This window comes from Pleurodeles waltl, chromosome 5 (assembly GCF_031143425.1).
Source record: "Pleurodeles waltl isolate 20211129_DDA chromosome 5, aPleWal1.hap1.20221129, whole genome shotgun sequence".
NCBI lineage: Eukaryota > Metazoa > Chordata > Amphibia > Caudata > Salamandridae > Pleurodeles > Pleurodeles waltl.
In genome coordinates, this window is record NC_090444.1 from 1,525,801,420 (window position 1) to 1,525,824,168 (window position 22,749).

General features: G+C 43.6%; 1 protein-coding gene across 1 annotated transcript in view; it reads left to right on the forward strand.

Annotated features, from left to right (window-relative positions):
• The window catches only part of CSMD1 (CUB and Sushi multiple domains 1), a 5,088,256-nt gene that overhangs the window by 3,483,305 nt on the left and 1,582,202 nt on the right, over window positions 1-22,749 (forward strand). The window contains exon 31 of the mRNA XM_069235813.1: window positions 3,554-3,670. Within this exon, the coding sequence (XP_069091914.1) occupies window positions 3,554-3,670 (117 nt within the window). The remainder of the gene's footprint in view (window positions 1-3,553; window positions 3,671-22,749) is intronic.

A 22,749-nucleotide genomic window follows, 5' to 3' on the forward strand; every position in this document is an offset into this window, starting at 1 on the left:
TAACAAAGAGGAAAGAATGAAGGAAGTAAAGAAATACGAATTTATCCTTGTCCATGTCATTGTGTAAGCTTGAAATGCAAAACCCATGTTTAAAATGCAGGGTTTAGTTAAGGCCTAACAAAATCCTTTCATACAAGAATTTTTTTTTTTATTCTTATAAAAGACGCTCTCTCTCTCACACATAGAAACCATCTATCTATCATTAACCTTCTTGTCAATATTTTGTTTGGTTATGATGTGTGTATGCATCATTTCATGGCCTCTCTTATTACGGTTATTTGGTCAATGTTCTTCAGCATATTTTACCATTTAAGCTTTCATTAAAATATCTTTGTAGTTTGATGTGGTGTTACAGAGGGCTGAAATTACTGATTCTGGTCAGCGTCCCTAAACTAAAAAACAGGAATTGTGGGTTATTTTCCCAGAATAGGGAATGCTTATCACCATTCTTGGAAAATAGCCCAAAACCACATTTAAGTCTGATTGGTGCAAAAGGAAGCAGAAACTTTCTTTGGACACATGATGTATCTGGTCAAGAGATGGTGCAGACGAAGTGAGGTGAGTGTTAAAAGTATCATTGCATGAACAGGGCAAATAAGTGTGTGCTGTAGCAGCTGTCTGAAGCACTTCTTACAAGTCCCATTAGGTGTCTCTCAGTCTGGAATTTCCAGGTATAGACTTTGTGGCTATGGTGACTTCCAGCCATAGGACACCGGGTGTTAGAATGCCTTGAAACCATATGGCAGAAGACTTTAAACTTGATGCTCTCAGAGACTGGCAAACAGTGTAGAGAGGCCAAAGAAAGGAATGAGATGGTCATGCTAAGTTGTCTGGATGCACTATTCTGCTGCTCCAATTGTGTTACGTAGCACTGTAGACGTAGATAGATTGCACTATATCAATTGATCCTAGTAAAAGTAAAGACATTTACAAGTATGCCCTTGTGTGATATAGTAAATGCATGATGGGGTTTCCTGGAAGTCCAAACCAGAAAAAGAGTTGAGTTCCTGCTTGATCTGAGTAGTGATTGTTGAATCTGACATCAATTTGTCTCTAAAGTTTTCAACAATGAATACTGGGGTTTGAGATTCGTACTTATTCCAGTTCATGCAAGACAGTTATTATCTCCATTTACATGTTGCAGACAGGCTGGAATCCAGCCAACATGCAGGGTAAGATGAGATTTGTTTCGATTAATTCCTGAGTTGATAGAAGCCTCTCTTTCTAGTAGTTTAGCCATAAAATACAGTTTTGCTAACTCTTCAGGGGCTTGTGAATATGTTCTTTTTAGCTACAAACTAGAAGGATGGTCTTGAAGGCTGAGAGTCCCATGCTGGAAGCCAATGAGGCATTTTTAATGGTGATAGGCAGTTGAACATTTTCCCAGGATTTAATTTAAATATGAACCTGAAGTCTTATCTTTCCAATCAACCTATCAGGTCCCTCAAGCTGTTTAGAGTTGATATACCTAAACACAGGAATTAAATTAAAGCCTTAGGCTGTCATCTTGAAAAGTGCTTATTATTGTCTGAAATACTTTTCAAACTTGATGCTCATCTTATCAGACCTGCTCCAACGTAGTTGAAACATTTCAGGCTGGACACTACAGCTAGAGTGGATGAGATAGTTGCTGCCATGTTAGGGACAGGGAAAATCTCATTGGTGTAGCCCGGTTTTGGTCATATCTTTATTTACTAATATATTAAAGCCAATGCAGCTTTAGTAAAAGTGCATTGTTTTAAATATAATTTACGTTCTAGGTCTCAAAGACTTTATTTGTACTGTTTCTAAGAGAAAAACCGAGTGTTGTGAGGTTTTGTTTTTTTTCTCTAATGGGTATGTAACGGAGGGATCAGGTTAAAGGCGCTAGTTATGTGAGTACTAAAATTAGATAACAAAGATAATATAAATGCTGGGTCATTGTTAGATGAACAAAGACATGGTTCCAAGGTAGACATTAAAGCCTCATGGGTAACTGGGCACCAGCATCTTGTAGCGAAGGCAGGGGGGCAGCGAATAAGAACACACTGCCTCTTGCAATGTGTGAAAGAATGGAGCACTAAAGTGGTGAGTCCATGGAAAAATTATGTAAATCAGTCTTGACCCTGACCCAATAGGAACAATCTACCCTAAACTGTTAGGCTAGGTCCTCCGTGAACCAGAATACAAGGATCTCAGGACCGTTTTTGCCCTAGTTAGGGATAATCAGGCATGTTTACCTTGCTTCCAGCGACACAGTGTGCATGGGACCCAAGTCTGGGTATACCCGTCCCAATTATGGTGACACACTAAAGTATTTTTAAAAAGTGATGGATAGAATCTCAAATTAATGATAGCCACTGGTAATTACTGGTGCCACATCTCAGTCCATCGTTATTTTGTACACTATGCTGCCTTCATTTGGACTCAGCCATTTTCAAATCAGTCTAGACCCCGCTCCAGTGGAAACAGTTTAGCCTCAACTGTAAGGCCAGGTACTCCATGAACTGGAAAGCAAGAAGCTCAGGACCAGTTTTGCCCTAGTTAAGTTGCATCTGCCCGGTATAGCTTTAGGATTCATCAGTCAGGTATAGCTTGGTTCCAATGACAGTGTGCACGGGATCTATTGGATGAGATTAGTTCAAGCATTCCATTCCTCACCTTGTTGTTGTTAATGTTCTCCATACTGGCATTATGAAGGGTAGAATATATTTTTTATGTCAATTCTCAGAAGATTATATATCACTATTTTTCTTTAATGAGGTGCCTGTGATTCTTCAATTTGTAAAACATTGGAATGTTGGGAGCTTCATTGAAGGAAATGAAGTGGCTTAGGGCTAGTAATTAATTGATAGTATAAGCCTTCTAATCCAACATTCCAATATTTGTCTTTTTATTTCTTCCTTCTTAATTTAGAACATTCTACCCTTAGTGGGTGGAATGTTCCAATACCCTGACAGCCTTCTGCCTTGGGCTACACTGGTTGTTAAAAAATGTCTCCCTCCTTATAATCCCTCGCCTGCCGTTCAGTTCTGTAACTCAGGTTTGGGGCCTTTAACAACTGGTATAGACCTCGACAGCTGGGTATAAGACTATATTACATACTCTGTATAGTACTTTATTTACTAGTAACTGTATTTCAGTGAGAACAAGGGCAATATAAAATCACTGCTACGGTATCAATGATTATGCTGCAGCAGTTCGGAGGGATTATTAACACCGCAAGGATTGCTGTATATTTGAAATTGAATACTTTGAACAGTTTTCTTCATTAGCTCATCTCAGTGATCATGAGTTGTTCTGTTACCTTTATATTTAAGGTTTCATCTGTGCTCTGTATTCGGCAGAAAATGCATGTTAACTAGTCCACAGCTCCTGGACATTTTATGGGTTAGTATGGTAGTTTCATTGAATTTGTTTTATGCCACATTAATAAGAGTTTGTCACATCAATGTGCTGGTTTGATGATCAGTGATAGGAAAAATTAAAAGACATGAATTTATTCACAACTCATTTTGCCTCGAAGTGAATTAAGATCATGACCATTTTGACATTGTTTCTCTTTTGTTTTCAGCTCCATGTGGTGGTCAATACATTGGATCAGACGGTGTTGTTTTGTCACCAAATTATCCAAACAATTATACAACCAGCCAGACTTGTGCTTACTCAATAACTGTCCCTAAAGAATTCGGTGAGAAATTGTTTTATTACTTTATTACCAACTAACTTATTTTTGCTCCGGGACTATGTTTTTTAAGGAAGTTATTTTTTGTTAGCAAGAAAAATATGTTTTCACAAAACACTACCAATGCACTGTAATTTACAATGATATTTGGCCACAGAGTAGACTATACTACCAACCTGTTTTCAAAGCGTTCATTTAATATAATTTGAGCATGAGTAATATATATTTTTGAAGTATATGTTTTAAAGACTAACCACGCTTTGCTTCCGGGTTTTGATTTTTAGGTTCTAGAAATAAAACATGTCATTGGCTCAAATGTTTTTCTTTAGGCATGAATAACTACTTATTGAGCTCATCTTTTATGTACCCAAGTGATAAGTGGTTAAGAAAATCGCAAGGTAAAACATGACTAAAAACAATGACTACTGATGGTGCATTACCTAAATGGTGCATGTTACCCTAATCTGCAGACAAATGCACCATCTTTAGGGTGGGCACAGGAGCTCTCTACAACATGTTACATAGGCTCAAGATCATCATCAGTCTCTTGTCACAACACTGGTAATAGTCACCATCTCTGTTACAGGTTACTCATCGTACTTCAAAGAGAATATTCTACCTCCTCCCTCTTTGGTCGTGGTATTTACCCAACCTTGTTGTTTCTTGGGCCATTTTACCTGAAATGAAAAGTGGTCTTTATCTATACTGGTACTACCTCCCAGCCTGACTACCTCCATTCCTATGGTCTGCACAAAATAAGAAGGACCTTTTAGCACAATTGTTACTACAATAAATCAGACTCTATCTTCTTTGGTGCATCCTGGCTTTTATACAAGCAATACCCTTCCTTTTCATTGTCCTTCCCCTCTCCTGGGCTTACTGTTGTCAAAGCACCTTCTACAACCCTCTTGACTCTCCACCCTCTTGTGTTCTTGCTTCTCCATACGTGTAGCTATAAGTTTGACAAAAGTATGGGTCCCATCCCCTTCTCATGGTCTGACTATTGAGTTCTCAGTGTTCGGGCAACAGGCTTTATCCATTTACTCAAGTATGTAAGCCATTGTTTACCACTAAGCATTGCCTGCCATAGCAAATCCAGAAAGGGATTTCTGTGTCTGCATCTGGAAAGAATGATTGTTGGGCCTGGTCTTTCTAGATGTTGTCGTAGGAACTGTCAGTGTGTGGGTTACCATTTCCGGTTCTCCTGTTTCTATGACAGAGATCTCTTGTTAAGAGATACTCTACCACCATTAGAGGTCCCTGAAACAGATGCCTCTTTAAAGGGGGGTTTGATTGTAACGTGGCTCTATCGGTATTATTCCCATATTCAAACTCCTTACTTTAGCTTAATGATACTATTGTTACAACTTACACATTTGGTTTCTGGTGTAACTCCAGTGGTATGCTGATCCAATATCATGTTTTATCTCATTGACAACGTATACTATCTCGGTCTAATTACACTTCTTTTCACTTACATCGTGTAAGTGGTTTCAGTTATATACTCTAGACTGTTTAACCCATTGGACATCTCTCTTGGGGGATTGGTCACCGGCTCTGGGTCCAGAACCCCGGGTGCGTACTAACATTCCTTTCTGCAGCAAGCTTCTGTACATATGATGCCATTCCAAATCTCTACTCTAATTGCCAGAGCTCTGAAAACTAGCTCAGGTGAAGTTTGCAATATATAAGAATATATAATATATGATTTGGACGAGAAATAACTTAAACACATTTTCTTCCGAAGTCCGCAGATACAGATTATTTGCTGGCTGACGTTGCTGACAGTGCTGTGGCCTCTCCAGGAGAACGATTGATACCTTTAAACATTAATTCAAAAATGTAAATAGTAATTGATGAATGACAAGCTAACGTCTTCTCCAAACTGTTATTCATTCAATGTGACAAGAAGTGATGGTATTATTTTCTTGTGTAATAATTTAGGGCGAGCTTTTTGCCTTTAATTTACTAATTGGACGTTTTGTGTAATTAATGTTATAGTTTACATTTTTAGTGAACTAGGAACATAGGTTTTATATCCGATTTCAAATAAATTAATCTCTTTAAAAGACTTTTAACGATTAGCCTTTGGCAAGATTATGCAGAGCCTGAATCTACATACCAATGTTCTAATGGTTATTTTCAGTTTCAAACCATGAAACTAGCAAATGTTACCACTACCTAAACATTCATATAAAATTATTAAATGTTGGGAAGGTGATAAAATGACTTGGCCATCATTGGATTCCAACATGTGATGGACATGTCACATGTAGATGTCAGCAGCCACCTCACTACACAACTTCTAGCATGCAACAACTCAAGTATGTAATGTATTTATTATTAGTTTTGATTTGCAGAGTTGAGTTTTTCTCATATAAAGGTTCAACCTTCCTGCCAAGTATAACGTCTATTTTATTTCCAAATACAGATGGTAATAACTGATTTGTTCGAATCAGCACAGCCATGCATCTCGCATATAGGTCGTTTTTCTGGCAGTCTTTGAACATTATTTAGTATGAAGGTTTTTGTATACACCTGAATAGTGAAGCAATTACATTTTTCATTTACATGTCGTTGGAAAAATGTGTTCTCATTCCAAATATGCTGAGACAGGTGTTTCCTGGTACAATTTATCATAATGCAGATTTTAATGGACTGGTCTAAAATGGAAAGAATATAACAGTAAAACTAAATTATTCCACTGTAGTATAGCGATTGTGCCACATAACATACGTGGGGCACATGAAAGCATTCACTTGGTCAGCAAACTACTTTGCGGCTCTTTATTTAATGTTTTCTGATTTGCTATGGCACATACCAATGTCATGGTTCAAAAATATTTGCATTAACTATTTCATACACAGAGGAGGTTAAGTGCCATCGCTAAAATATTTCAAAGAAGTGCAATGAACGATCTTACGATATCCAGAATATCGTAATCAGCAAATATTCCATTTCTCGCTAGGAATAGAAATATATTTCTATATTTCAGAAAAGGTATATCTATAATATCTAAAACTATTCCAGGGTCCTAAGGAATGTACTGCCTCTTTACTTCTGAAGCATCTCTATCTTAGATTTGACAGTCAAAAAAATCTGCTACTGACTTTCTCAGCAGAAATTGCCAGTAGTTTTGATTGAGAGAAACTAAACATTAAGCACTCAAGTTAAATCAAGATTTTGTGCAACATTTTAACTGTATCTTTGGACACAGCCACATAACTAGTCCTAAACAAAGGTCTTTCCGTCAGTCACAGAGATGTTGTATGTGATTCTTAGTAAGATATCTGCACAGTAAAAGATAATGTGTCATGTTTACAAGAAAGTGGTGCATCGGTCGTGATGCGCCACTTTTCTGGCGTCACCTCTGCCCCACCTAACAACACCATGGCTGCACCACATTTAAAATACAGCACACCATGGCGGGTTCTTAGAACAATAGCATCAACAGTTTTGATGCTACTTTGGTGCTTTGCAGCACTAGCGTTAAAAATGTTGACGCTAGTACAGCAAAGCACAGGGAGGGCCGTTGATTAAAATGGATGTATCATCTTAATGCCTGCTTTGAGCAAGCTTAAAAAATGACCTAAAAAATGGCGCAGTGAAATGTTGTAAATTTCACTACGCCATTATTTTGGGCATCCTTGCGTCAGAAGGTTCCCCTTGCATACATTCTACCTGGCTCAGGCATTATGTGGCACAAGGGGTTACAAAGTGGTGCAATGCATGCATTGGACCACTTTGTAAATATGGCGTGGGAGAAAGGCCTCAATGCTGCCTTAGCATAAAAATATGCTAGGTGACGCTAGGGGCTTGTAAATATGCCCCAATATTCTTTATAACTTGGCTGTCAATGTAGAGAAGATTTCCTTATAAGTGGTAACAGTTGGTTAAGTAAGGGTTTGTTAAATACAATAAATGCAGCAATACATGCCAATACATACTAGGATTAAAAACATGATGACGATTCGCAAAGAAAATATTTTTCTCCTATATAGTTTATGCTTAGATCTCAGTAAATTAACACGTTTTTCTAATGCTCCATAAATTCAGTGGCGTAGAAGCACTGTATATAGTGATTAGGCAAGATTTATTGCTTATCAATAAAGCTATTTAGGTCCTCGAGACCTTGGAAAGTGCTAGCGAATTTACTAGTGCACCGTCTAGAATTGTTCTGTATTGATAATGTGTTAAAGATTATAGCAGAAGATGTATCATGTCCCTTTACCAATAATTAAAAACAGGTTAATGTGGGTTGGTTGATAGAAATTGTCTTCACACAATTAATAATTTTCTGGAATTAACAACAGCTTTTTAAGCTTGGCAACCTGTAAGCAATACTACAAGAAATCACAGGCAAAAAAGATATGATTTGAAGCAGGGTGCTAAGAAACACTCAGGAGTCTCTCTTTGCTTTATTAGTTTCTTTACTAGATCTGCCTTTTTATGCCTTTTCTCATTATGCTCGTCTCCCAACTGATGGCTCTTTCTACTTTACATTTTCTATATTTCTCTCACTAAGGCACCTCTCTGCCTGTCTATCTACCCTTACCTCGCTTTACATGTCCCTCTCACTAGCTCACCTCTCTCTCTCTCATTTGCCCTTTTCTCTTTACTTTACCTTTTTCGGTTACCCAATCCCTCTCGCTACAATTCCTTCTCTGTATCTCAAGCTCTCCTCCTTATTCTTCATATCTTTCTCTTTGCTTCACTTCTTTTACCTACCTCTTCCACTTTCTGCCTTTCCCTATGTCTAATTAACATTTCTCTAACGTATGTCATTCATTACCTCATCTCTAGCTATACCCCCACCCCCGTTACTGTACCTCCCTCACTATGTTAGTTTTACCTCTCAGCTCTTGTCCTGTCATCCACTCCCTCCCATTTCACATACTCAGCACAGAAAGAGGTTGCAAGAAATGGGTTATTAGTTGTTAAGGTTGTGAGAGCTGCCCAAAGTAATGTATCCAGACACTTGTCAGCTCCTCCACAAAGGCACACTAAATAAACCTAGGCTTAACCCCTGGTAGCTATGGCACCAAGCAGACCAGCTTAACTTAATAAAATGTGTATAGAGTATTTAGCAATACCAAAACAATGAAAAATTCAAAACAAAACAATAAAAATCCCACAACCAATTTCTAAACATAGAGAAACAACACAACAATGATTAAAAGCAAATCAGTGAATCCAACTGTATGAATTTCTAGAGTTTTAGGGAAAAAAACATCAATAAATTGTAAAGCGCCGATTAGAAAGCCACTTCTGTTGTTTGACTGTGGCCTAGATGCAATTAAAGGCTGACCATGAGGGAGCAAAGATCACATACACAAAGCAGGTCATTTCAGTGAAAGACTGTACTTACTTGAAGGTCACAGGGTATTTCTGTTGAAGTTCTCTTGCAGTCACAGGATCAATCAATCAATCAGGGATTTGTAAAGTGTACTGTTCACCCATGAGGGTTTCAAGGTGCTGAGGAGGGGAGGGGGAGAAAGTTGGGGGGGAAGGTTCTGCTACTGCTGGAACAGCCATGTCTTGAGAAGTTTCCTGAAGGTAAGGAGGTCTTTGGTCTGGCACAGGTGGGTGGGAAGAGTGGTCCACGTTTTGGCGGCGAGGTGTGAAAATGATCTACCGCTGGTTGTAGTTCTGGGGATGTGTGGGACAGTTGCGAGGGCAAGGTCAGCGGAGCGGAGATGCCGGGTCGGGGTGTAGAAGGAGAGTCGTTTGTTGAGGTATTCTGGTCCGGTGTTGTGCAGTGCTTTGTGAGCGTAGGTGAGGAGTTTGAAGGTGATTTTCTTGTTGACTGGGAGCCAGTGAAGGTTTTTCAGGTGATCTGTGATGTGGCAGTGGTGGGGGATGTCCAGGATGAGGCGTGCAGAGGCATTCTGGATGCTTTGCAGGATGAGGTCTCACTGAAGCCACTGGTTTGGGCTGGAAAAGCTCACAGAGGGAAAATTACAATTTCATGCCCTCTAAAGTCCTCTTGTCTTTCAGATATTTTTCACACCTTTTCCTGGTCAAGATTTCTACCTTTTTTGATGGAGGTCAAAATAATCCAGCAAGATAAGGCTGAAGCTGTATTCAAAATTTCCTCTCAAAATTGAACACCTTTGATGCAAGGGCCCTCTGAAGCTACAGAGGACTCGGACATCCAGCAGTTTTCCACGTCTCATTCATACTTCCTAGATCAGTTCTTCCTGGCCTGTTCCAAGGGTCTCAAGGAGCATTTAGGACTCACTCCAGAAAAGGGTACCTACAGGACCCATTCTAAATCCAGTTGCTATCTATTAACTGGTCATTCAAAAAAAGCCCTGCTGTGGCTTGTTGTGAACAGGAGGTAAGCCAACTGACCCTGCAAGTCTACATCTGAATCCTGGGTTATGAACCAATTAGATGAGGTACAGCCCCTTCCAGCCCACATATAGGACTCAGATAGGAGATCTGGTCATCTTGTATTCTTCCACAGGCCCAGAAGGTGGTCTGATTAGCATGGGTTTGGTTGCCACTTTGGTCATATTCACTAGTCAGTGGGTAGAGGTAACTACAGGACACTCGAAAAAAGGTCACAAGGGCAAATTATCCCACCTTTGGAGCACACCCCTATGATATGTTTAAAGAGCCATTTAAGTGGGTGGCACAATCAGTGCTGCAGATGTAAGAGTAAACAAGGATAACCCAATGTTCCCACGGGATCTGGGTAATTGTGTCAACAAAAATTACAAACTACAGTAGATGTATGCGCTTCTTCAAGAAAAGGTGGAGAGAGGGGAAGCTGTCAGTTGGAAAGGAGGGGGACTGACCAGCTGGATCTGATGATCTGATTGGTCAGAAGCTAAAACCCTCACAAACCCAAATGGGTGTCATGCTTCAATATTGGGCTGTTCCTCAGTGGGCCAGTACTGCAGTGGCGTAACAAAGGCCCCCACAGCCTGCCCATGGCCCGAGCTTCAGGGGCACTACCTGAGCACAGTACTCTTGCTTTCGAGCTCCTGGGTGAGTCTGGAGGGGGGCCTCTACATTTACTGTGCAGGTAGATCCCCTCAAGTTTTGTTACGCTACTGCAGCGCTACAGTCCCCAACGGGCTCCTCAAGGGGGCTCTTTGCTGGACATCTTTAATGAGAAAATGCCATGATGATGAATGCAAGTGAGGGGGTTGTATGTGTAGGGTGGTGCAATCAGTAGTTTAAAAATATCTAAGGGGTGCGTGATGTAATTTAATATGACTGTCTCCTTGACTGTGATTCAACTTCAAGAGTCATTAATATGTCTCTGTCTGTTGGAAACTCTAACCCCTCCATTGTATTGATAAATTGCATTCTGTTACGTATGTATGATTGTATTTTAGGGACTTCGTCCTTATATACTAGTCCACAAATTTGCATAATGTTTTCAATACAGAACCGCATCCGAAGCTATTGAGCAATCCAGTGGTTTATATGCATTCTCCTGAATCTTCATTGAGATGTAAATCGCTAGTGTCCTGTGCTGTGGTTGATTAAGGGAGGCAAACTCTTTCACAGTTATGGTACCTTCCTTGAGACCATAATGTAAATTTGCTGACCAACACACAGAGAGCAATGTCCCTTAATAAAATCATATGTATGAGAAAGCATTCAATTTATCAATATGGCTGAGAGGCTTGAGTTTTCAACAGACAAAGACATAATGGTGACTCTCAATGTTGAATCACTTTATACCAACATCCCCCAAGATGGGGCAGTTAAAGTAATCAGAAAATGCATTAGACTGACTGAATTAGATGATGACTTGTGCGAACTTGTGAATGTGACCAAAGCTGCACTGAGAAATGAATTATTTTCTTTTTTTTAAAGATTTCTACATACAATGCAAAGGTGTTGCCATGGGAGCTTGTTTTGCTTTGAATGCGGTACATTTATTTGTAGGGGTATTTTAGGACAATCTCCTCTACGACATTGCAAACCAGTTCTCTCACAGAGCAGCAATTAGAGGTGATACAGTAATGATGCGTTCTTTATTTGGCAGGGTAGGACAGATGAACTTGAGTCCATTATACTATGACTCAACAACCAGAGCTGTGATTTACACTTCACTATGCATCGAAGTACAGTGGAAATCAGTTACCTACATTTTATTATAAGACACAGTAATGGAAACTGTACACTATTTGTTTTTACCACAAACGCACAGGCACTAATTATTTCTCTCATTACAACAGTCACCACCAAAGGGCCTTGAGAGATAACCTTCCATATGGGAAAAGTTTAAACCTATTCAGAATCTGTACGCACAAAGACTATTTCAGAGAGGTTGAGACTCTCAGGATCAAACTCCTAGAGAAGGGATACTCGAGAAAAAATATTTCACGAACACTAAAAACAGCATGGTTCTGCCCCAGGCAAACCTTACTCACTCCGAGACAGTGTAGTGAAAAACAGAACCGCATAGTCATGGTCGGCACATTTCCCCCGATTAGCTATGAAGTTAAAACTATCATCAACATAAACTGGTCCCCTTTAAGTGATTCCTGTAAGCAAGTTCCACTGTTTGCATTTAAAAGAAACAGAAACATTAGGAACTTTGATGTAAGAGAATTTAAGGAACCTCGCACCCCCCCAAAAAAACTGATATCGGACAAATGTGGAATCTCCTTGACTTAGCGAGACACTATAGATTTGGAAATTGTTCTGTGTTTATTTTTCGCGGCAATACCAAAAGTTCGATAGAGGATAAAGTGTTTAAACAATGTTCATTTTCGAACTGCAGTACATGAAATGTCATTCATGCCATCCAAGGCACCTGCTAGCAATGGTATGGAGGCCAGGTCACACAAATGGTCGACCAACAAATCTCACAGCACAGAAGCAGACTAAGGTGTCATAGGGAAGGTGCACCATTGGTATGTAATTTCATGGAACAAGGACATACATCCCATGACAACTGCTGGCAATTGGTGGAAGTGATCAAAGAGGGTAAGACATTGGACACCTTCTCAGTATATGGGATTCTACGTCAATGTAAAAAAACATATATACAAAAGGACTCAATTACACCAATGATATGCGCAAATTATTGCTGTTCCAAGCTTTAATTTACAACAGTGTCTGGTACAACATGCAGGGCTTATGCTGTTGATACCATATTATCATATGTTTTTTTCGGCCTTAATGCACAAACTGAAATAACATATATTTTTTTAATTTTTTAAGTTGTAACGTTATTCCCTGGTTGTCCCAGTAATAAGAGGTTTGCGGGCTGAATCAATGGTCTGGATGGTGATTTGTGAAGGGTTTGTGCAGAACATTCCTCAGAAATGCTCTACTGAGATGAGGACATTATTCTTGTGGTACATTGCCACGCCCGGGCTTTCATACAGTCAGGAGACTTCACAGTATGACACTGAGGGGGTCATTCCTACATTGGTGGGCGGCGGTCGCCAAGCGGGAACCGCCAGAAGGCCGCCCGCCGGCCCAGCGGGAAACCCCCTTCTACGAGGATGCCGGCTCCGAATGGAGCCGGCGGAGTCGAAGGGGTGCGACGGGTGCAGTGGCACCCGTCGCGATTTTCAGTGTCTGCTTTGCAGACACTGAAAATCTTAGTGGGGCCCTGTTAGGGGGCACCTGCAGTGCCCATGCCAGTGGCATGGGCACTGCAGGGGCCCCCAGGGGCCCCACGACACCCGTTACCGCCATCGTGTTCCTGGCGGTGAAAACCGCCAGGAACAGGATGGCGGTAAGGGGGTCGGAATCCCCATGGCGGCGCTGCAAGCAGCGCCGCCATGGAGGATTCCCTGGGCCAGGGGTAAACCAGCGGGAAACCACCGGTTGCCCTTTTCTGACCGCAGCAGAATGGCCAAGGAAGCACCGCCAGCCTGTTGGCGGTTCTTCTGTCATTTTAGCCCTGGCGGTCGCCGACCGCCAGGGTTAGAATGACCCCCTGAGTGCGGTTGATGCTCCAGAATTGTCCTGCTCGTAGCATGGTGTAGTAGATAAATGAATTTCTGTAGTGTCTTCATTTTGGTTTAGTAGACATGTGCAGTCGGAGACAATGAGGAGAACTTTTAGCTCCCAGCTTCTGATGAGTAGAAGTCATGCAGGAATTTGTAAGACTGCCTGCATGATGGCACCAGTGACTTGATATTGATTTTATATCATTTAAGGATACAGCAACTTTGCAGCACCTTATTGTTATTGTGGACATGCACAATGTGAAGCATTTGTGTTTCTCAGTTTCGTTTAATTAAGTCGCATGTTTCTACATGGTGAACGTTATGGGATGTTAATGCGGGTGCCTGTCTTGTATTAACAGACTATGGCCCTCATTATGACCCTGGCAGTGAGTGATAAAGAGGCGGTAATACCGCCAACAGGCTTGCTGTAAGTACCCCCAAGTTATGCCCATGGTGGTGATAACTCCCATAGACAGCCAATGTACCACACCAACTGCCAGGGTGGAAACAACACTCACCACGGTGGTAGCTGCCAAGAGCCAGACGGAAGACAAAGTACCACTCACCATACTAAGACATGCGAATCCGCCACCTTTTCCGGGGCGGTACCAGTGCCATGAAAAGCCTGCCAGAAAAGAGAAGAGAAAGGACTCACTATCGACACACAGGGAAGAACCGTGCCGCATGGAACCCTAACTGCAACTCTTCCCGATGATCTTCTATGTTATGCTCCACCTGGAACACCAACGCCGACCAAGACGATGATGGTGAGTAAAGCCGCCTAGCACACAAGGGAGGGAGGAAAACGAGAGTGACACACATGCACAACACACACCCAACGCGCACACACCATACACACAAGCAGCTGCACACATATACCAATGGCACAGCACATAGCAGAATAACACAAAGACCAGAGTACGGATGTACAGAAAATGTATTAGCATAGCAAAACCCACCACACAAACCAAATATATATAAATGTTCACAAAGGGCCAATGCCCAGTCCAAAGTCATAAGGGCACACAAGACCACAGGGCACAGTCCAAGGCCCAACTTGTATCCTGACATAATCCGGAGAGAACACTGCAGGGGCATCATTTTGCAAGTGGGCAGGCACCTTAGGGGGATGTGGGGCACCGAATTCAGGAACTTCCCCACTGATTTTGGAGGGGGCTCCATGCCCATTTCACTCTGCTGGGGAGTGCAAGGTCACAGTCTCTGAGCTGGGGAACATGCCCATTGGTTCTGGAGGGGGCCCCATGCCCATTTCCCTGTGATGGGGAGTGCAATGTCACAGTCTCTGAGCTGGGGAACATGCCCACTGGTTCTGGAGGGGGCTGCATGCCCATGTCCCATTGCTGGGGAGTGCAAGGTCACAGTCTCTGAGCTGGGGAGCATGCCCACTGGTTCTGGAGGGGGGCCCTTGTGCAGCAGTCCCTGGAGGGTGGCCTACACGTCCACTGTGGTGGTGATAGCTGCACTGCCTCAGCTGGTGGTGAGGGCTGATCTGTGGCAACAGGTGATGGTGCCTCCTGGCCTGCCTCTGCTGGCAGTGGTAGCTGCACTGCCTCAGCTGGTGGTGAGGGCTGATCTTTGGCAACAGATGATGGTGCCTCCTGGCCTGCCTCTGCTGGCGGTGCAGACTCCATGACCACAGGTGGTGGCAGTGTTGGTTTCACCCTCCCGGCCTCTGATGTAGTTGTGGGCATCATTCCCTCCTTGACACCGTCCCCTTCCTGGCTGAAGGTGATGTGGGCTCCTTCTCCTTCCTGGCTGTAGGTGTTGTGGGCTCCTTCCACTTCCTGGCTGTAGATGTTGTGGGTTCCTTCCCCTTCCTGGCTGTAGGTGTTGTGGGCTCCTTCCCCTTCCTGGCTGTAGATGTTGTGGGATCCTTCCGCTTTCAGTCTGTTGGAGTGGAATCCGTCACAGTCCAGCCTCCATGACTAGTGGAGTGTTTGGCTGAGGTGCTGGGCTGGCTTGTTGGCACCCTGGTTCTATGGTCAGGACGGGGGGATGGAGAGGGAAGAGCTTAAGTTGGGCAAGGAAAAGCTTTTTAGGGACGGTGGGGTGGGAGGAGGGAGGAGGGATGGGAGTGGAGGTTGAGGGAGTGGTTGTTGGAGGTGTACGTCTGCTGGACGTGGGTGCAGGTGCATGGGCAGTGTGCGTGTGTGAGGTGGATGGATGTTGGATGTCTTGCGTTTGTGTCCTTTAGGAGGGGGGACAGACACGGTGGGAGAGGACACAGGGGACCGGTGGATGGATGTTGTGGAGGTGTCTTCTAGTGAGGTGTGTGTGCTGCTTGGTGTGGTGATGCTGGTGGTGGATGTTGATGTTGTGCATGCAGGTGTGAGTGTGGACATGACTGGAAGGGAGGTGGAGGAGGGGGGGAGACAGTGGAGGCAGCGGATGTTCTGTCTGCAACTATATGATGTTTGCATGAGTGCTTATGAGATGAAGTGTGGTTCTTGTGTTTGCCTGTGCCACTCTTTGGTGTTGATTTGTGTGCATGCTTGTCTGTATGTGTGCTTTGGATGGGTTGGGGTTGAGGAGAATGGGACTGGGAAGTGGTAGTTGGAGGGGGGATGGTAGAAACATGGACAATGGCTGCCATCAGAGAGGAGGCCAGAGCATGAATTGATCTCTTTTGGGCCGCCAACCCACCGTGAATGCCCTCCAGGAATGCATTGCATTGCTGCATCTGGGATGCCAGCCCCTGGATGGCATTCAAAATGGTTGATTGCCCTACAGAGATGGATCTCAGGAGGTCAATAGCCTCCTCACTCAAGGCAGCAGGGCTCACTGGGCCAGGCCTGAGGTGCCTGGGGCAAAGGAGATGCCCACCCTCCTGGGTGAGTGGGACCAGGCAACTCGCTGAGGGGCTAATGGGAGGTCAATGCTGGTATGGGGGATGGCGGCTGTACCTGCAGCTGGGGTGGTCACAGAGGAGTCCACCACCACCCGGGATTTTCCATTGGAGGAGGTATCTGAGTCTGTGTTGTCTCCTCCAGTGTCCGCCGTGGGGCTTCCCTTCACCCTCCGTTCCACTGGTTCCCTCAGCGTAGGTGGACTCTACCTCCAAGGTCCTGTGGGATGCAGCTCCCTCTGTCACCAGTGTCCCTGCTCCTCTGCCCGATGATGCTAATCTACACAAGGACAGGAGGACAAAACAAGAAACGGGGGAGACAAATGATACACTGGGTCAATGACTGCACCAATACCACTATTGCCATGCACATCAGCATCACACACAGGGAACAGGCTTAAGCACTATGCATTGCACTACCAGTGATATGGCTAGTCCCTAAGGCAAGATGAGGACCACACACTGCCAGCTGCAGCACTCCTAGGACCCACAATGCCCTGCCTGAAATGGACTGCTAACAAGCTAGGTTACCTGTATTTGACATACACCCATTACCCTTCAGTTGATGCACGCTGCAATGTCTGTCCCGGCCTTAGGGTCACCCACTAACACACATCCACCACCCAGATACCACCCCACCAGGCAAAATATGTATTGATACCCACTATACTCACCCCCTTGTGGATGCTCTGATTCCCTCAAGCACCCATCCAGCTCGGGGTAGGCCACCACCAGTATGCAGGTCATCAGGGGGGTCAGGGTCCGAGGGGTACCCCTTCCTTGTTGGGAGGCCATCCCCAGCTGGGCCTCCACAGTCTTCCGTGCCCAGCATCTCCAGTTCTCCCACCCTTTGACAGTGGGTGCTCTGCCTGCCGTAGACAAGGAGAACAATCAGGAGAGTCTCATTTCTTGGTGGTGGTCTTGGCAAGTGTCTCTGGCTTCTGTCTGGGTCACAAGGAACATTTGCGGGATGGTTTACCTTGTGCAGGGGGAGGGAATGCCGGTGGACTGTGGGTCCTGTGGTGGGCCTCCTGCCCACTAGCAGCAGAAGTGGAGGGCTGGTCGATGGACTGGCCAATGGTAGGGGCTCGCTGGTTCCTGCTGCCTCCCTCATGATGTTGGCCATGTCTGCCAGCACCCCTGCTATGGAGATCAGGGTGGTGGTAATGGCCTGCAAGTCCTCCCTGATCCCCTGATACTGTCCCTCCTGCAGTCGCATGTTCTCCTGCACATAGTCTAGGATCTGGCCCATCGTGTCATGGGAATATTGGTAGGCTCCCACGATCTCTGAGAGTGCCTCCTGGAGAGTCGGTTCCCTGGTCCTGTCCTCCCCCTGATGCACAGCAGTCCTCTCAGTGTCCCTGTTGGCCTGTGCCTCTGTCCCCTGAACGGTGTGCCCACTGCCACTGACCCCAGGTCCCTGATTGTCTTGGGTATGAGGTATGGTCTGTGGTCCCTGTACAGGTGGGCACTCTGTCCTGGGGACAGAGGTGTGGGTATGCTGGGTGGCTGCAGTGGTGTTGGATCCTGATTGTGGAGGCTCTGTGGTGGTCTGTGAGTGGGCTTGGGTGACCTGCTGGCCAGTGGTCCCTGATGGGCCAGGTTGGTCATCCAGATCCTGAAGTCCAGAGTTACATCATCACTGGGGGCATCTTCTACTGGGGGACTGGATAGTTGTGGCACCTCCTCTCCAATGAAATTGGCTGGGGATATAAGTTGTGTAGTATGCTTCATTAGTATGACACATTGTACATCCCTGGCTTCCCCTCGATGGTTGCTGTTGACCTGCACCTTTGTTTGTGTATGGTGATGTATTCTGTGATTGTTAGTTTCCCTATGCTGTGCATGCTTTGGTGATGGGTGTCCATGCAGGGCTGGGAGGGCTGTCCCTACATTGGTATAACATGCAGGGGTTGGCATTGTGGTTAGTCATATGTGTAGGTGCAGTGTGTGGGATGAAGTGGAGTGATGGGAGTGAGGGTGAGGGTGAGATGGCATGCAGGTATGGGGGGGTGATAAGTAGTAAATATTGACTTACCAGTGTCCAGTCCTTCGGCTACTGAAGTGAGTCCCTCAGGATGCAGTAATGACAGTACTTGCTCCTCCCATGCTGTGAGGGAGGAGGTGGGGGTCCACTGCCAGTCCTCTCTATGGCGAGCTAGTGCTTTGCTGCTATGAAGTGTACCTTCCCCCATAGGGCATTCCACCTCTTCCTGATGTTGACCCTTGTTCTTCAGTGCTGTACCATGGCGTTCACCCCGTCCACGATTCTCCACCATAGCTTCATCTTCCTGGCATTGGAAATCTGCTGTACCTGTGCTCCAAACAGCTGTGGCTCTACCCTGACAATTTCTGTCACCATTACCCTTAACTCCTCCTCAGTGAAACAGGGGTGCCTTTGTGGTGCCATGGGCGTTTTATGTTGTGGGTTGGTGATAGTGTGTTGAGTAATGTGGTGGGGTGTGTAATGTAGGGTGTGTTAGGGATGTATGGGTGTAAGTGGTGTGTGTGTAGTTGTCTCTGTGATATCGGTGGCTAACTCATGCAGTCTTTTGGTGTTGGCAAAGGGGTGTGGGTAATGTGGGTGTGTGTTTCATAGTGGTGTGGGTGTGTGGGTGTGGTGTGTGTGTATGAATGTCAGGTGTGTGTTTTTAGTAGGCCAATGTAGTGTTGTTTGGTTTGTGGGTGTCCATTCTGAGTGCAGCGGTATGTACCGCCAATGGTTTACCGCCATTGAGTGTCCACCGTGGTGATTCGTGGGTCATGATGTGGTGGGCGTTGTTTTGTTGGCGTAACGGTATGAGTGTTGGTTCCACCACTTTAGCACTGACCATTGGGCTGGCAGATTTGTATGTGTGGCAGTATTCTGTCGGATTGGTGTGTGTGTGTCATAATATAGAGAACGCATTTTAATATTGATATTAAATCAGTGTCAGTTCTGTTACAAATACAACGTCTTCCAATGATGGCTTAAGATATAGAACACAGACTATACGTGTATCTAGTTCTGAATGTTGTGGTGGTCCTTATGTCGTGGCTTGATCACAGGCACTTTAGGGCCCTGGCAGTAGTGGTTGACCTAGTTAGTGTTGTAGAATGGATGTTATCTAACAATGAGCCCTTTCTTGTTTTTAATATGATATAGGTGTCTACAGAACACACCAAGAATTATATTGGTGAGTAATCTTCTCAGTCTTGCACACCCCAGGCTTGACACTTTGAATAGAGGCTGTGACCCTGGTTATCTCCCTGGTTATCTCGGTTTTATCACATTAGGTGTGGTAGTCAGATGACAGCATCCTGAGGAGACAACTTTTACTGTGTTGGGTCGAAACGGTGACATATATTACCTAATGGTTCTGTTTTGAAATCAAACCAGAAGATGGCCAGACCCTGCTTGGCCCCTGACCAAAAACATAAATTGAAAAGTTACCATGGGAGATATACAGGGCCTGATTAGGAGTTTGGCGGATGTAGTCGGTGGACGGTTTTCACCATCTGCCACACTGGTGACCTCCCTGCCGAACCCATTAAGAGGTTCCCACTATGATGGCGGCCAGAAACCTAGGTTTCCTCCCACCAGCCTAGCGGGAAACAGGCTACAGCATTGTCTCTGGCTCACAATTGAGCTGATGGCAATGCTGTGCCAGCAGGGTGCACAAGCACCCTCCCAATGTTAAAATGGTGTTGCTGCCATGAAAATGTTGACAGACAATGAGGTTGTAATTTGCAGGGCAGCGCTGCAGCAGCATTGCACTGGAGGATTAGGATCTCCACTACCGCCAGACCTCTGGGATCCAAGATCCTGGCAGACCTGGTGGTCAGACCGCCAGGGTTGTTATGTGGTGGAAGGTCCGTCACCGGGAGTGTGGCGTTCATAAGTCTGCCACACTCGTAATGAGTCCCACAGTCTCTGTAATTTTTGTTAACTGTTGTTTAATTCACTGTTTGTACCATACATCATCTGCACCATTTCACACCATCACGCCAGATGAATAATGTATATTTGTATGAGACTAATACAAGCATTTTCAAATATTTTAGATGTCCATCACTTTATTGATGCAATTATACAAATAAGAATTTTATTGCTGCAGATCAAATCTTAAACATATTAATTCTACTGACTGAGTATATTAGAACTTATTAACACAACCCTATAATCCACATATGAGGTTTATGTCTTTAAATGAGTCCCTTGTGATATATTGTAATTGTGTTTGGCAGGCTCAGTAGTAGCATGCAAAAAATACATGCAGTACTACTTTACTAAGGATTTACAAAACTATTAAATATGCAAGTTATGTATAACCCAATTCTACCATGTTTTAATAGGAGAGCACAAGTACCTTATCACTGGTTAGTATCGGTAAAGTGCACAAGGTCCTCAAGACAGCAGAAATAATATCAGCAAAACAAGAGAATTGAAGGCACCACCTTTTATGGAAAGCCACACAAAGTATGGCAACTCTTACAATAATTGACTAAAAATAATTTATTTATTTTAATATCTGCAATATTCAATCACCTATTGGGATCTACAATTGCATGATTCATAAGTATGTTTTTGCTGATTTTAATAAATACAGGCAGCTTATTTTTATTGTATTACTCAGTTGTAAATATCGCTTATTTTACTAATGCATCAATATGTGGAAGGGTGATATTGTAGGGAGCCTTTCCAAATGCTGGCTTGGTATGAGATGCGTCAATTTTGTGTGCCAAAAAATCTAATTGAAATTTTAAAGCCTTTGGAGTTGAAGCGGTAAGGTATCCACATAAGGGAAGGAGTTCCCTATATGAATGTAAAAAAACATTTGTTTGGGATAGGCATTAGTTCAGGACATCACTGACAACTCTTAAGTAAAATTGTATTTGTAAATACAACACTATTTCCTTTAAGTAAAACAGGTTGTGATTTGTTTCTGCAAAATTTACTTTGATAAAAAGTGATCATAGACACTAAAAGGCCACTATCTCTGTGGTGGTCAAAAATCGGAGTGATTCACAAATTGTGATATTCATCAATAATATTCATGAGGTAAGTAGGTTGGCATCCCACTCCGAGTTGTAAATTTACAAAACGACCTATTAGTACATTTGCTGGTTCATAACCATGTTGACGTCTGAGAAAATGTTACACGTGTTTTGTGACCATTGCTGTACATTCATGGTGCTATACTGAAAATACAAATTAAATAATGAATTATGTATATTATAAAGTTTGTGTGACTCTCACCTAGATATTCACATAAATATTCATTTCACACTTTTCTGCACATTTTCCGTTCCTTCTTTTTCTCTGCCAGAACACACTTCATTTGTTATGAGAATTCTCTGGCCTAGTTATTCAATCTCAGTCTATTATAAAATATTTGTTTGGAGACATAAATTACATTTGGAAAGAGAAGCAGGAATAAGGACACATGTACACTGTTATACTTGGCATTGTTGGCGTGTTCTCCCCTAACTTTTTGCCTCTGTTACACAGGTTGTTGATGTGTGCTGGTTTTTGTTATTTTTGTTACTCTGGGCACTTTACAACTGCTATCCACTGATAAAGTGCCATTGCTCCTATTTAAAATGTATATGTAATTGGTTTTCCATGATTGGCATATTTGATTTACTGGTAAGTCCCTAGTAAGTGCATTAGAGGTGCCCAGGGTCTGTAAATCAAAGGCTACTAGTGGGCCTGCAGCACTTGTTGAGCCACCCACATTAGTAGCCCTGTACACATGGCTCAGTCCTGCCACTGCTGTGTCTGTGTGTGCAGTTTTAATCTGCCAGTTCGACTTGGCAAGTGTACCCACTTGCCAGGCCTAAGCTTTCCTTTTCTTATATGTAAGACAACCCTAGGTAGGTCCTAGGTAGCCCCATGGGCAGGGTGCAGTGTATGTTTAAGGTAGGACATATACTAATGTGTTTTATATGTCCTGACAGTGAACTACTGCCAAATTCGTTTTTTTACTGTTGCAAGGCCTATCTCTCTCATAGGTTAACATGGGGGCTACCTTTAAAAATGATTAAAGCATAGATTCCCTTTGGGATCAGTTAGCCATGTGAAATTTGGGGTATCTGAACTCACAATTTAAACATACATCTTTTAGTGAAGTTGGTTTCGAGATTGTGTGTTTGAAAATGGCACATTTAGAAAGTGGAAATGTTCTTGCTTAAATGTTCTTGCTTAAACCATTCTGTGACTCTGCCTGTTTGTGGATTCCCTGCCTGGGCCAGTTTGACAGTTGACTGTTTGACAGTTGGGCTGTGTGCACCTCTCTCTAGACAGT